Source organism: Fistularia commersonii, chromosome 34, assembly GCF_037954325.1.
Source record: "Fistularia commersonii isolate RoL2024-O1a breed Wild chromosome 34, RoL_Fcom_v1.0, whole genome shotgun sequence".
NCBI classification, from domain to species: Eukaryota; Metazoa; Chordata; class Actinopteri; order Syngnathiformes; family Fistulariidae; genus Fistularia; species Fistularia commersonii.
Window position 1 is genome coordinate 6,650,702 of NC_141317.1, and position 14,014 is coordinate 6,664,715.

Below are 14,014 nucleotides of genomic sequence, written 5' to 3' on the forward strand. Positions count from 1 at the left end.
CTTAGTCTTTAGTAACAGAGGGCAGTGTGAGAGGAACATGTGGAAGGAAAGGGGGAAGTTAAAGCCTGCGGTGAATGTGTCAGTCTTTCCCAGTCAAATAAAAAAAGGCCAACATATTTTATGTCAAAGACCTTTTTCTTTCCCCCAGGAATGGCATTCTGGCGAGATCTGTGCATTTAGGGACCTGCTGGGATGAGGATTATAGAAGTGAGAGCAGTTTTGTGTACCAACTCTGAAAGTGCCTGTTGGGATAACAACAGGGAGGCTGATGGAGGAATGGGATTGATTTCATGTGGGCACAGAGAGAGAGAGTTCTGGTGTGAAACCACATTTTGAGTGTGGTTAGCATCAATCGTGCACATATGCATAGTAAAGTATTACATTTACACACACAAACACGCACAACTTTCCATATAAATAGCATCACAGATGTATAATGTCGGCAGTAATTGCCCTTTTTTTTCCCAACAGGAGCGGCAGCAGCGGCGTGCAACAGTCAAACGATACTTTTGACGAGCTCTTATATATTTAGCGTCTATGAATTATCTCACATGTTGGATTTGATTGGAACTGTCACTCAGTGTGACACTTTGTGATGCCTCTTCCTACTGACCGTGTCCTCCGTCTTTGCAGCTGTGGGAATTCAGATGAAGCTGGAATTCTTTCAGAAGAAATTCTGGACTGCGAGCAGACAGGTGCACATTCTTTTGATAACTTAAAAAAAGGAACATGTATTTAAAAACACATCATGAAAAAGAAACAGCAATTGTGGTAGAACATTCATAAAATCAATATATTTTGGGAAAGCCGGGGGAGAATCGCACCAAGATATGCAATTGTGAATGTGTTCCACATCTGCACTCTATTACATCTGCTGACGACAAACGTTAAATGTGTCGAAATTCCGCATGCACAAGTATTTTTTCTCTGACCGGAATGAATTAAATGCGTCGTTTACCGAATGAAATCGCTATTTCAGGTGACAAACAGACACGGTTTATATTTTTCATCTTTCAGTGTGCAGCTCTGGATGGCAAATGCTCCATAAGTTGCGATGAAGAGGTCCGTAGCCTTGTCATTCACAATCAAACCTCCGTCTCTCCCTTCCCAAAAACTCCATTCCTACTCCTATTAAATATGTTTTTCTATTTACCAGAATATCAACTGCTACCTCATTGACAACAACGGATTCATTCTTGTTGCAGAGGACTACACTCTGGTAAGACATCTCTACAGTCGGACACAGATGAAGTCGAGTTGCATGGCCAAATTAAATGTTTACCTTATTTCAAATTATGCATATGGATTTATTTATTTGCTTTCAGTGGGAACAAGACACCAGTTCACACTCAGCTGCGGCAGGTTTTTGCAAAGCCCTTTAGAAATACAAAACCATTGGTTTTAATAATAGTCAACATATAACAATTTAATTGAACACCTTTTTTTTTTTTCAATTTCTCTATCATTTATATACAGTATTGTCATCCAGAATGCTCACAGATACTGCCAGATAGGCACAGCGCTGGCTCACAACACAAACCCACTGCCTGGATGTCAAAAACATGTTGTCACAAGCTGTTCCTCGCGATGTCATCCCGTTGGCCCTCGCTGCCCTTCCCGTGCATGTTCTTTTTATGCGTCTCTCACTCCCTTGCTTCTAAACTTAGATTCCGACAAGGAGGTGACGGGGCGTCTGAGGTTGCGCTTGTCATGTTTTGTCTCCTCACGGTTATTATGGGGAGAAAATACAAGGGATATGTTGAAATGTTGTTAAGAGTTTGTGATTAATCGTTGGCAGAATCAGTCGTTCTGTGTCGCGTGAGGCTAATTGCGCGTTTGTTTCCTCTGGAGTGAGATCCCAAGAGACCGCGCCTCTCGGATTGCAAAAAATCTTGAGAAAATAGATAGACGAAGGACAACGGTCATATTTTTGATCAGTCAGTCAGCGGTTTATGAATGGAACTCTGACCGTTTGCAAATTAGGACAGAACTTATTCACTACATGGTTTTAAATCTCCGCTTATGGAGCGCTTTCACACCTTGCGTTATAAAAGCGCCGTACACCGGATAGCATTCGACCATTTACACACTCCGATGGCGGCGGAGCTCCCATGCAAGGTGTTAACCAGAACATCGGGAGCAGCTCGGGATTCACTGTCTTGCCCAAGGACACTCCGCCATGTACGCAGAGGAGCCGGGAAGTGATAATTTTTCGATAAATGATCCCACAGGCACATCAGTCAATCTAGAAAACGTTGCAGTCGGCATGTGAATTATTTTTGTTATTAAGATATTGTTTTTATAAGGATTCACTTTATGATCTTCACTCAGAACCCCTTTATTTTCTTTGTCAGACTGGAAATTTTTTTGGAGAAGCAGAGGGAGCTGTAATGAGTAAGCTTCTGCAGATGGGCTCTTTCAAGAGGTAAGTATTTCAACCTGATGGTGTGTGGAGGTGCACCAGTTTGTGCCAGTACAAATGTCCGTACAAGTGTGTATGCACTTTTATGTGTGTGTGTGTGCGTGTGCAAATCCATGTGTGTAATATCAGTCAGGCCCCAGAATGATAGCATGTCACCAATCGAGCTGACAGCTCTTAACTTGGCTGATCGTGTTGAGCTATTAAGTGCCGAACTTTGACCCATTGCTTAGTGGAGTTCTCCGTCAGGGGATTACAGCAAATCTTTTCCTGAAATGAAGGAATTTGGAGAAAGTTGGAATAATGAAAAAAACCAATGTGCGCACATTCAAAAAGTGTGCTGCTGGCTGCGGAGCATTAAAAATGCCGGGAGCGCAGGGCGGTGACTTTCTGCAATTAATTTAGACGTCTAAGTAGAGAAGATGCCATTCTCAAGAGCAGACATGCAGAGAAACAGACAGAGACTGACACATATTTAAGTTGGCCTCAAGACTCAAACCGGTTCGGTCTAATGTCTGTTGACTCTTTACTCTGATCCGCAATACAAGTATACATTTAGGCTGCACAGAAGCTCGTAACCGCATTTTCGGGACTGCGAGGAGATCGTGCCCAGCATTTAGTTCTGCCTTCAGCACGCGGGGGAGGAGATCGTCGTCATGCTGTCCTCTTATATAAAAATCACGGGTGACAAATCATCACCCAAGTAGAGAGTCACGCCTGTTTATCATAAAGATGAACCTTGAAAGCTGTCGGCAAATAGTGTACAATCCCACTCGTTCAACCAACGTGCTTTCTGTAAATCTTTGAGGTTGGATGACGGGCCTTTATGTGAAATTGATTTTGACAGGTGATGACTGAATAATACAACTTGTGTCAGTGAAGTATTAGCACGGTGATTAATAGAACTTCTAGATCTTAAAACTTGCGAATCCAGTGTGATCTCTTGGAACACACTGCCATGTGAAGGGAATCAACGTGCCAATTTGATGAACACTTTTCATCGAGATTACAAACATCAAAGAATTTTTAAAACTCTGCCATCTTCAAGCGTCGAGACTCCGGTTGAGGACAAAATGAAATATGTTAAAGATATTTTCACTCCGCTTTCTTTTAAAGTAAGCAAAACTAAACTAGACTAGTTGTATTCCCAGACAATTAATGTAACCACACAAACAATAATCGTCCACATTTCACTTCACTCATGTTACATTAATATAGCTTTACTGCCAATACTGTGACGTGGCCGGGCTTATTACTAATCTGTGACGGCGACTAAAGCTTGAACATCGCCCAGGGCTGCGGATAGACTGAGCCCACGCACACATCGCACACATGCTTGCAAACTAAGTTTTGTCAAAGGCCTCTCCAATAGTAATCTAACTTTTAAAACCCCCATTAACGCACCGGTGTGGTGTTTTTCATTATGCTACAGAAGAGGAATAAGCAGTCACTAAGCAACACTACTGAGCATTTCTGCATTCATAGATAGCCTATGTTTCATTTAAGATACCATTTCCGTCAAAGTCCTCATAAATACCTTTGGTGTGTGTCCTAATAATATGCCCAATCAAATCAATTATTGTTTCGTAAAATCCTACAAAATGAAATATCAGATAAATGAGTGCTAAAATGTAGTGCTGGGCTATTTGGAAGCATATACATTAATATTTCTTTATATGGTGCAATGCAATGTGTCCAATACGTCAGTACTTTAAGGAACACATGAACACCAGAACTCATGACGATTCAGGAAAAACACATATTTTTAAAGTGCTTAAATAAAAACACCTGATTTTCATGAAGGCAGGATCTATTGTGTACATCATAGAATGTATTTGTATGGCAGCAAATGTTATAAGAAATTGCATAGTGCGTTTGTATAAGTGAGCATATATATATATATATATATATGTTGGACGTCCTTTTAATAACCTAACCAGACAGATCCAGACCCCACACCCTCAGGCTTTGCAGAGCCCCCAAATCCGCTGATATCCCCCCAAATATCCCCAAATCATCTGCACACACCTTCCTGCATCACTTTGAGGCACCTCTTGGGAAGCTCTCAGTTTTCAGTTGCTTTCCTGTTCCCATTCTTGCCACATTCGCTCAGCGTAGAGTCTGAAGTTAAAGCAGCGGTTTCGGACCAGGTGGGAACGTTCCTTCCCTCCCCCGCTGTAGAACGGGGCCAGAGGGCCCGACAGACAAGAAGCAGTAGTGGGAATGTGAGTCAGGACCATTATTACCGAATCGGCAATTTTCAAAAGCGTCGCTAATGACAAGTCATACATATTCTATCTGTCTTATTTCCCGTCTGATGTATTTGACGTGTTCTGTGTCCTTTTTTCTTTATCTATTCAGAGTCACCCTCTATGACTACCAAGCTCTGTGTTGGGTTTACTCAGAGAGTAGTGACAGTGGACACACACTGTTGGATGTGAGTATTGCATTTTTAAACACCGGTGCACTTCGTTAATCCCGTTCTTTCTAATTCAGTGCCCGGGTCTCAGTGTGCTGATGCTTCCGGTTAGTTTGGACTCTTGTTTGCACTTTGTGACTGATTTCCTCTCCCTCTCTCTCTCTTTATTCAGCCTTACTTTGCTTTCTTCTCCGCTGTGAAGTGGATCCTCACCGAGCTTGTCATGTAAGGCTTCTGTGTCGTGTCTCTCTGAAATAGCGCACACTCGCATATGGTTGTCTCCCCTTGTCAGATCAAATCAACTGTGTGTTTCAGCGTGCATCAAATGTATATTTGTTTATGAGCGCACCCGCATGTATGCTGATGCGATCACGAGTTGTAATGGCTACCTGATGTTTCCTGTGGAGACGAATTCTGCGATGCCATGTTGTAGTTACAGATTCATCCTGGGTGGTCTGTTGTCATCACAGAGCATCATAGGAGGATTGAGCTGTCAGTGCCGCCATTGCGGCCTGTTGAGACTCACGAAATTTAGTGATAGTTTGATTTATGTGCTTTATTCCCATCCAGTGCTGCACTGCATTTGTCAAAAAAAAAAAAAAATATGAACGCAGTACAGACAGATTTCAAACCAGTTATCGCTCATCAAGTCTTTTGGAATGAAGTTATGGCAGTCTCTTTATAGTTGATGTCATGACCATATTGTTTAAATTAAATCATCCTTTAATTCTCCCGACACTTTGGAAGACTTAGTTAATTTACTTAGCAAGATAAGCACCGGAACGACTGTTAGTTTTTAAGTGGCTTAAATCACCTAAACGATCCATTTGGAAAAATAAATGTGATCGTGATTGATACGATTAAACAGCCTCCAAGAAATTAGGAGGTCTGCGAAAATAGCGCCGGACAGAACAGAAATGTATGTCTTTGCCATAACTGCGTTTCATGTCAAACTGATGGTCATCTGCGTGTTACATAAGAAGGGCTGCATTGATGTAGTTGATGTCTTTGCATTTAGATTTCTGGTCGAGTTCAACTTGTACAGTTGGTGGCATTCTGACCTCACAGCTAAAGGTAAATAATGAACACAAGCTTCCCGCACGTTGTTTATATTGCATATGACTTCTGACTTTTTTTCTTTAAACGCACAATACGATCTGTCCGAATAAAATCTATTGCATTTTGTATAAACAACTTCCTGCTTCCTCAGCACTGACCTCCAGTCTTCAACTTCCCCTTCGCTGCCTCTCGGTCTGAGTCAGTTTGACCACTGGAAAAACAGAATAAAGAGGCCCCGTCCAAAACCGAGTAAAAACTACAAAACACAAGATTGCCTCAAATGACCTCAATGCAGAATGGCGCGCGCGCGATTCTGCACGCATGTGTACGCCGGTGCGCGTACGTCTGTCTGCACACACATTTATACTTATTTGTGTGTCCGGGGGTGGGGGGTGAGGGGGGGCAGCCATACTTGATGATTTTATGATGGGTACGGATGTGCGTCATATTGGTAGCGGTGGGAAGCAGTATCCACTTTGTAACAGGAGAAAAACAGCCTCTTTTCCTCCTTTCTCACTTATTCTATTGCTCTTTCTCTCCTTACTCCGTCTTTCATTCTTTTGTTGTCGGGATTCATGTCCTTTCATGCCGACATGCACATATTCATGTGATTACCGGCGACTTATAAATATTGTGATGCCTAATGCTTTTTGGAGTATTGCATACGGTTTGCCTCTCTGGAATTAAAGCCCCTCTCGGCAGCATCATACTGTAGTATTAATTCCAGCCAAAACTTTTATGAAAATATTTTGTGTGTGGATGTGAGGGAAGGGGGGGGGGGGGGCAAGAGAGCAAGCGAACCACAAAATGAAGGTCTTTAAAATGCTTTCCTTGCACCCTCTTATCCTGAGTGAAGTGAAGCTGAGTATTGCTGCTTGCCAAGCAGTCGAGACAATTTCACAGCTGGCTTGCCTCAGGTCTTAGCACCACTTTCTATATCTTTTTACAATAGGGACATGGGCCCGTGACACACAGCTGAAGAACACCAATTTATCAGCCTGTAACCCAGTCTACGCGGCCAATCAGGCTGAACTAATCCCGGGCGTTATACGTGTAGGCAGTGTATGTGTCTGGTGTACAATTGTGCACACGTGTGCACACGTGCGTTCGCCTAATGCTCCGCCGATAACATGGAGTAATTAAACCAATCCTTTCAAATCTTATGCATAATCCACCTTCTTTAAGGCTCTATGTTTGTTTGTTTTTTTATTTTTTGCATTTTTGTCTGCCTCGACGAAACTGAGCTCGTGAAAATAGATGACGTATCATTTAATGTTTAAGATGAAAATGCAAATAAGTGCGGTATTTGTCGTCGCTGAGGTGAGGCTGCCTCGGAACTACTGAGCCGCAACGAAAGGTTCCCGCTTCGACCGTCATTTGACTTCTGTAGTGATGTTTCAGACCTCTGGGTGGCAGGAGAGTTCAAGCAACGCTCGCAGCAACCCCCGGCCCGGGTTTACACTGGAAATATTTCTGACAGGACAAGAGGCAACTCTGCTTCAGAAATTATGTTTTCTTTCAAACTTGTATATTTGTAAGGATGTGGTGTGTTTAACTTTTTACTTGCAATCTATTTGCACAAGTAGTTTAAATAGAAGCCGGCGTTTGAAATGTACAGTTTCGGTTCCAGGAACGTCTCAACAACTTTAACTGTGTTTCTTCCTCTCCCAATTTCTGTTTTCTGTCTTTTTTCACCTCTCCTTTCTTCTTTTACTTTTTTTTCTCTTCACTTCGGTCAGCTCAAAGGATGGGGCGAACAATGCAGGTACCGTGTGACACGGAATACCCGGCCTTCGTTTCCGAGAGGACCATCAAGGAAAACACAGGACACATCGATTGCGAAGGCTGCATCAAGTAAGAGACTTTTATATCAGACGTGTGTAATTAAGTTTACTAGCGAGAGTTAAAAGCTATTTATACAAATATGCGCCGATGATTAAAAAAGAAAGGATAAAACGGGCAGGCCTTTTTTTTTTTTTTTTTTTTTAGCTGTCTTATTCTCGTCATAAGTATATTTTAATGCATTGTCTGCAAAGAAAAAAAGCTTAAATCCAGCCAATCCATCTGACACATACACACTCTCCTCAGCAGTTTGAAGTACGAGGCATTTAGAGACGGGGGTGGGGGGTGGGGGGTGGAAAAAAAAAAGCTTCCTTTTAAAAATGGGAAAATGAGTGTGGTCCCCATTAACAATTTGGGCTTTTCTGCCAGGCAATTGTGGGGTGTTCTCTGGATCCCTCCGATGGGCCCTTCATTGCTCCCAGCTGTGGAGCTGCCAGGGAAACTCAGAACTTGTGTGTGTGTGTGTGTGTGTGTGTGTGTGTGGGAGAGAGAGAGTGAGTGACTGGTGCGCACTGGGTATTTCTCATTTGTGGGGATGATTGTTTACACTTCAATCCATTTTACTGACAAAAACCAAGTCCCTACTCCCTACATCACTTACTTTTCGGAAGGAGGCTTGTTTTAAGGTTAAGGTAAGTTTAGGGTAAGTGTTAGTACTAGTGGTTCTGCATTAAGGGAAGTTGCGGGAAAATAAATATAAGTCAGTGTTCTGCTCTGAAGTGAGGAAAATACAAATGTTTGTGTGTGGATTAATGTATGCCTGATTTTTTTGTTTGTGTGTTGTCAGGAAAAGGGACAGCAATGCAAGGATTAATAGGGAAGGCTGTAAACAGCATCCCACCTTTAGATGAATTCAAGTTTTTATTTCAGTTCTATGAAATTTTATTGCTCATATTAGTAAAGGAGCATATTGGTGATATACATCTGTTTCACGTTACAGACTGACTGAGGCCTTTCTCTCCTATTTTCATTGGGATGTGTGTGTGTGTACATTATGATCTACAAAATACACCCAGCGTTCTGCCTTTCAGAACCTCTCTATATTTGAACTTGCCAGTGTCAGATGTCAAAATTTAAATTCGTTTTTGCCTTTTTTTTTTATACCCCTGGCTAATGAATAGGTTAAAAGGCGGAATATTTTTTCCGCTTAATTTTAAAATACTTTCCCAGATACATATATTTTTTTTTCATTCATTCATTTTTTTTTTTTTTCAGTCATTTCAGTCCCGCATCCCTTCACTAAATGTGTTCTTTCTCTGTCTGACCGTCCAAAAATGAGCAGCACCCCCAAAACAAGAGCGAGTGCGGTGAGCAAAGCCTTGGTACCAAAGTGAGACACGTGAACGCGCTTCCATCTGTTAAAGATTTCTGTGTCCCTTTGTTGTGGGTCACTGTGATAGTGGGACTATAGTTTGACACATGCTTTTGTTTCCACTCCAAACAAACTCTCCTCACCAATAAGCAACAATTAACAAAGTTGTTTGTACTGATTTTTTTCTGGTGTAATTGCGGAATGATGTTCCGATTTAAAAATTTCAGTCATGTCATTTATGTCAGACCGATTGCCTCTGTGTATGATGTTGAGACATATGGTCATTTCTCATTGTATCTTATATGATTTTTATATTCGCTGTTAATATACAATTGTCAATATTACCGTTCCCTCACATTAAAATCAATTAGTTGGCTCTGACTTCCATTAAAGGTTTTATAACTGTAGAAATTGGATACCTTTCATTACAACATTTCCAGTGGCGTTTGTACCGACCACAATTGAGAGGAGTAAAAAAACAAAACAAAGATGACGTGCTGCAACCAAATGTGCCAGCTCGAGTTCAACTCTGTGTGAAATGTTGTAAAAGGTCATTGTGAACCAAAACCAAAATGAGAAATCAAAAAAGACAACATTTCTCTTTGCTAAGGCAATTTCTGATCATTGAATTAGTTATTGTTAAATTACATGACATAATTACACAATAATAATAGTCATATTTCTAAACTATGTTGACAGATAATTCTAAAAACCATACTTTGCGTGTATTTTTGGATTAGTTGTACAGTGATAAAATCAGTGGAAAATGTGACCGTTTTCGAAACCCACAAAAAAACAGTATCTAGCCAATGGTAAGCACCGAAGTATTTAACCAGGAAAGATGTTGAAGCTTTGCTATGTTTCTGCATCAACGGCAAAGTATGCAAACATCATTACGTTTATAGATTGTTATGACGTACTATAGCTCTAAACTGTTATAATAAAGCACACTTGAAAGATTGAATGTTTCCCTAAGTCGTGTAAAACCTCGACGAATTCTACCATGCATTGTGCTTTTTATGTAGAGTTCCGTGATATGTTTAAGCTGATCTTTTGCGGGTTTTTAATTTTCCAAAAGAGCATTAACTCAATACATTCATCCCCACCAGACTCCCATTTAGGATATCATGTTAAGGCAACTGCTGTGTTGACATGATATGTTTTTGTCACAAAGTTACCGTTAATGTCTTTTCCTTCGTACTGTACACATGCGGTGTGTGGAAATTTGTGTGCGCGCCTTCGTATGCGGTGAAGCGCTCTCTTTCCAAGCAGCGGGTATGTTCAAGGCCAGCAGCTGCGCTGTCAGGATATGTTTAAGTCTTTTCTCCAAGAGCTCTCACTCTGCTTTCTATCAGTGGGCTGAGCCGGACCTGCCTGGCGATGTAAAGGGGCGAGCGAGGATTAATAAACATCAGCGGATTTGAATTCACCCTGATTGGAACTGGCTTGGCTCGTATGCCAGGCTGGTTTGGTCGGGTTCGGTCGGTCACGGTGGGATAACCGTATTAGAGTGCGGTGGATCGGTGCTACTCCAGAATCGGAGGCCGCTTGTGGTCAGATTAAATCAGTCATGGTATTGAATTAGGAGATATTCCGTTAGATACGAGATTCGACCCACCGGGTCTTCCCGTGTCGGTTTTTACCCTCTGCCGTCCCTTATAGAATTCGAAAAAGATGTTTATTTTCACGAGAGTCCCGACGCGCCGTGCGCGTGCATGTTCTCATACCCATCTGATAAATGTCTGACATTGAACTCAATAAATAATCCGCCCGTGGCAGGAGATAGAGGCAGAGAAGCAAGAGATAAAAAGAAGAAGGCGACAGAAAGAAGAGCTCGTCTTTGTGAGCGCCCTTCTCATAAAGCTTATCCTTGTTCATAAATCGCTGGCCGGGAGGCCGAGGCAGGGTCTGATCTCTCAGGCCACTAAATCACAGACATAGAAGGCTCCGAGCCCATAATGCGAGTCCCACTTGTCTCCGATCGGAGTGTTCTGTGTTCGGCAACACTTCGCCGGTGCTTGCTTTGGTTAGGCTACAACAAAGACAAAGAATTGGAGGGAAGAGACAGGATGGAATGAGTTGCAGATTCTGCTTATATTAATGTGTGTGCTGGTGTGTCTTACTACATCTCTATCTGTCTATTGACAGCCTGCAGCGAAGCAAGTCCTCCTCTTGTCATGCATCCAGTCGGATTTTACCTCCACCGGGGGAGTCTGTGAATAATGACAACTCAAATTCTCTTTAACACCTGGAATTTCATAAATGATTTATTCCTTTCAACCGATCCAATGTTTATTCCCCCAAAACGTCCCTTTCGCTCTCTCTCTCTCTCTCTCTCTCTCTCTCTCTCTTTCTCGCAGGCTTTTCTCACACATGTATTTTTTTCTGTCTCTCACTGTGTGTGTGTTGTATTTGCCAGGTCCTTCGTGATCCAGCAGATCCCCAGCAGTAATCTCTTTATGGTTGTGGTGGACAACAAGTGTGACTGCAGCATGTTTGAGCCGATCACCATGGACCCCATCGAGATCATGTATATCCTTTCGAAGACGTTTTGGACGTAACCGACCCGTTGCGACCGACTTATCGTGACCAGGTCCGTTTGTCTCCATCTCATGGCTTCGGAATTCTAACCGCCTGTGTGCCTTCGACAGAATTAGCATTCGGTGTTTCAGTGTAACCGTATTCCGCTTGAAATCCTGGATGAACAGACCTGATATGAAGCCCGAAGACGCCCATCTTCAGGACGGCGTCTCTTTCTCTGGCTTCCACTCGGACCATTTTCAGACATAGTTCTGACTCTAGATGTAGAACGATGTTTATTTTCTATATTGAAAAAGCCTGCTCTTCTGTGTCTGTTGAACGGCATGAAATTGGTTTAAATTTCACCTCAATCCTGCCTTATTTTCTGCTTTGTTTTATCCTTTGGCTTCCAAATAACCTCTTTCCACACGGCGCGTAAAACATGTATTTCATTCCATTATAAACAAGAAATATATTCCAGCAGGAAAACGCCCTGTAGAGAGAGCACATAATCTGTTATTGCCTTGACTTCATCTGCACATAATGAGTCTCTCAAGTGTGAGAGACTTAAGATGCAGAAGGACAGGAGGCGCCCAGATACCTGTCATCCTTTTCACCCAGAGGTATTTGCACCATAGATGCACATAAAGTTCTCCTCGCAATGTTGCCTCAGCTGTTTCTGCTTTTGGGGTTTCCTAAAATATTCCATATCTATACAGCATCTCGTGTGTTTTTTGCCCTCTCCTGTTTCCAGGAGAACTCAATGGAGTGCGGAGGAGCTGTGAATCTTACCCCGTCTCTCACTGCGACGCTGCTCTGCATCCTCCTGGCGCTGTTCCCTAGGTGACCGGAGCTGGCCGCACGTCGCCGTCCGGGAATGTTCTCGGATGGGCTGGGCTCAGCATGCAAAAGAATCGCATTGAAGCCACAGAAATCAACAGTCCTACCCCTCCATAAAACTGTGCCCAATTTCAACTCACCCCCTACACAGACCCCAGCCTGCAGGTACTCACTCACTTGAAAGGACTGATAATGGATCGCCCTATTGAAGCTGCTTTCAACTAATCAATGAGGTGCTTCAACAATACCATATGCACAAAGAACTTTATGGGGAGGTGGTAGCTTCAAAATTAAATTGCCTGGTAAAACCCACTTGCAGACCACTTTCTTCAGTCCTTTCAACTAGCAGTAAAGGGCTTGGGTCTGTAGCTGAGCTTGGAACTGGGTATGAGAGCCACGTAACACACCCATGTGAAGAAAAGACAGGTGCACTTTCTGTTGGCCCACTTAGACTTCATGGACGATTATGATTTTGAAAAAAAAAATCCAAACGAATACTGAAGACGAAGACACGTATGTGGCTAAGATTGTAACGAGATGTTTGTACGTTTGTCTATTTTTCCCGAGCTGAAAAAATACATAAGTTGTATTATGTGTATCTATACATACATACATGCATACATTTATACAGACCGTACATGTGTATGTATATATACATACACATACATATACATGTGTATATGTTTATATAGAATATTCATATATACGTATATATGTATATAGATAGATAGATAAATGATAGATAGTTATACATACAGTTTTATTTATAATTGGCAAGTTGTACCCATAAACTGTGACATGGTTTGAGTCCTCCGATGTGAATGGTAATTAATGTCTGAGCTTTGCCTTACTGAATGATATCGGTCCTGTTTGTGTACTTTTTAAATAAAATCATGTTTAATATCAATACTCTCATTAGGAGACGTTTGTCCGAAGGATCTTTGCAAAGCGGACATAAAATGGTGACGTGGAAAAATAAAATGAGACATATTCAGTGACTGATCTATTGTTGTTGGCAGGTTTGCCTGATCACTGCAGCATTTTCTCTGAGGGCTTTGGGAGGTATAAGGTCTACCCCACACGCAGACACACACACACACACACACACACATACACGATCGGAGACGTTGCAAGCACATGTTTCTGTGCGCTTGTGCATGTAAATATGTGCATGTTTGTTCATCTGGTGTTTGCTTTTGTGTAGTTGATATGCGCCGCTGACCAAGAGACCTATCCCCAATGCAATAAGTCCATGACATTAAAATCGAAGGCCAACCACAATACACATCTGCATTTGTTCAAGAAATAGACAAACATTCCTTTGAAATTATTTGACAAGCTATACATATGCGCAGATAGATGCAATCATATGATTTTTATGCCGTACCACAGCAACCCTTGTGTATTCGAATGTACAACTGGAGTAGAATAAATATGATTTTTTAAGACCCTATCACAAGGACACTCACCTGTGCTTTCCATCACACACCAAGGTCCCGCTGATTGGCAGAGACATGCTCTGTATCTTCTTTCCCCGCAGCCCCGACGGCCAATTAAACCACTCCCTCCACTGACAAGGTATAGCTTATTGCCCGATTGGTCT

The 14,014-nt window shown here is 42.1% G+C and overlaps 1 protein-coding gene across 2 annotated transcripts in view; it reads left to right on the forward strand.

Moving 5' to 3' along the window:
* Positions 1-12,896, forward strand: part of cacna2d3a (calcium channel, voltage-dependent, alpha 2/delta subunit 3a) — a 106,774-nt gene extending 93,878 nt beyond the window's left edge. For both annotated transcript variants that reach the window (XM_086141220.1, XM_086141221.1), the window contains 11 exons: positions 634-695; positions 1,018-1,062; positions 1,157-1,219; positions 2,355-2,425; positions 4,781-4,856; positions 5,011-5,063; positions 5,857-5,912; positions 7,637-7,751; positions 11,471-11,583; positions 12,112-12,194; positions 12,326-12,896. In XM_086141220.1, the coding sequence (XP_085997346.1) occupies positions 634-695; positions 1,018-1,062; positions 1,157-1,219; positions 2,355-2,425; positions 4,781-4,856; positions 5,011-5,063; positions 5,857-5,912; positions 7,637-7,751; positions 11,471-11,583; positions 12,112-12,194; positions 12,326-12,418 (830 nt within the window). In that variant the 3' untranslated portion in view covers positions 12,419-12,896. The remainder of the gene's footprint in view (positions 1-633; positions 696-1,017; positions 1,063-1,156; positions 1,220-2,354; positions 2,426-4,780; positions 4,857-5,010; positions 5,064-5,856; positions 5,913-7,636; positions 7,752-11,470; positions 11,584-12,111; positions 12,195-12,325) is intronic.
* Positions 12,897-14,014: the final 1,118 nt, after the last annotated feature.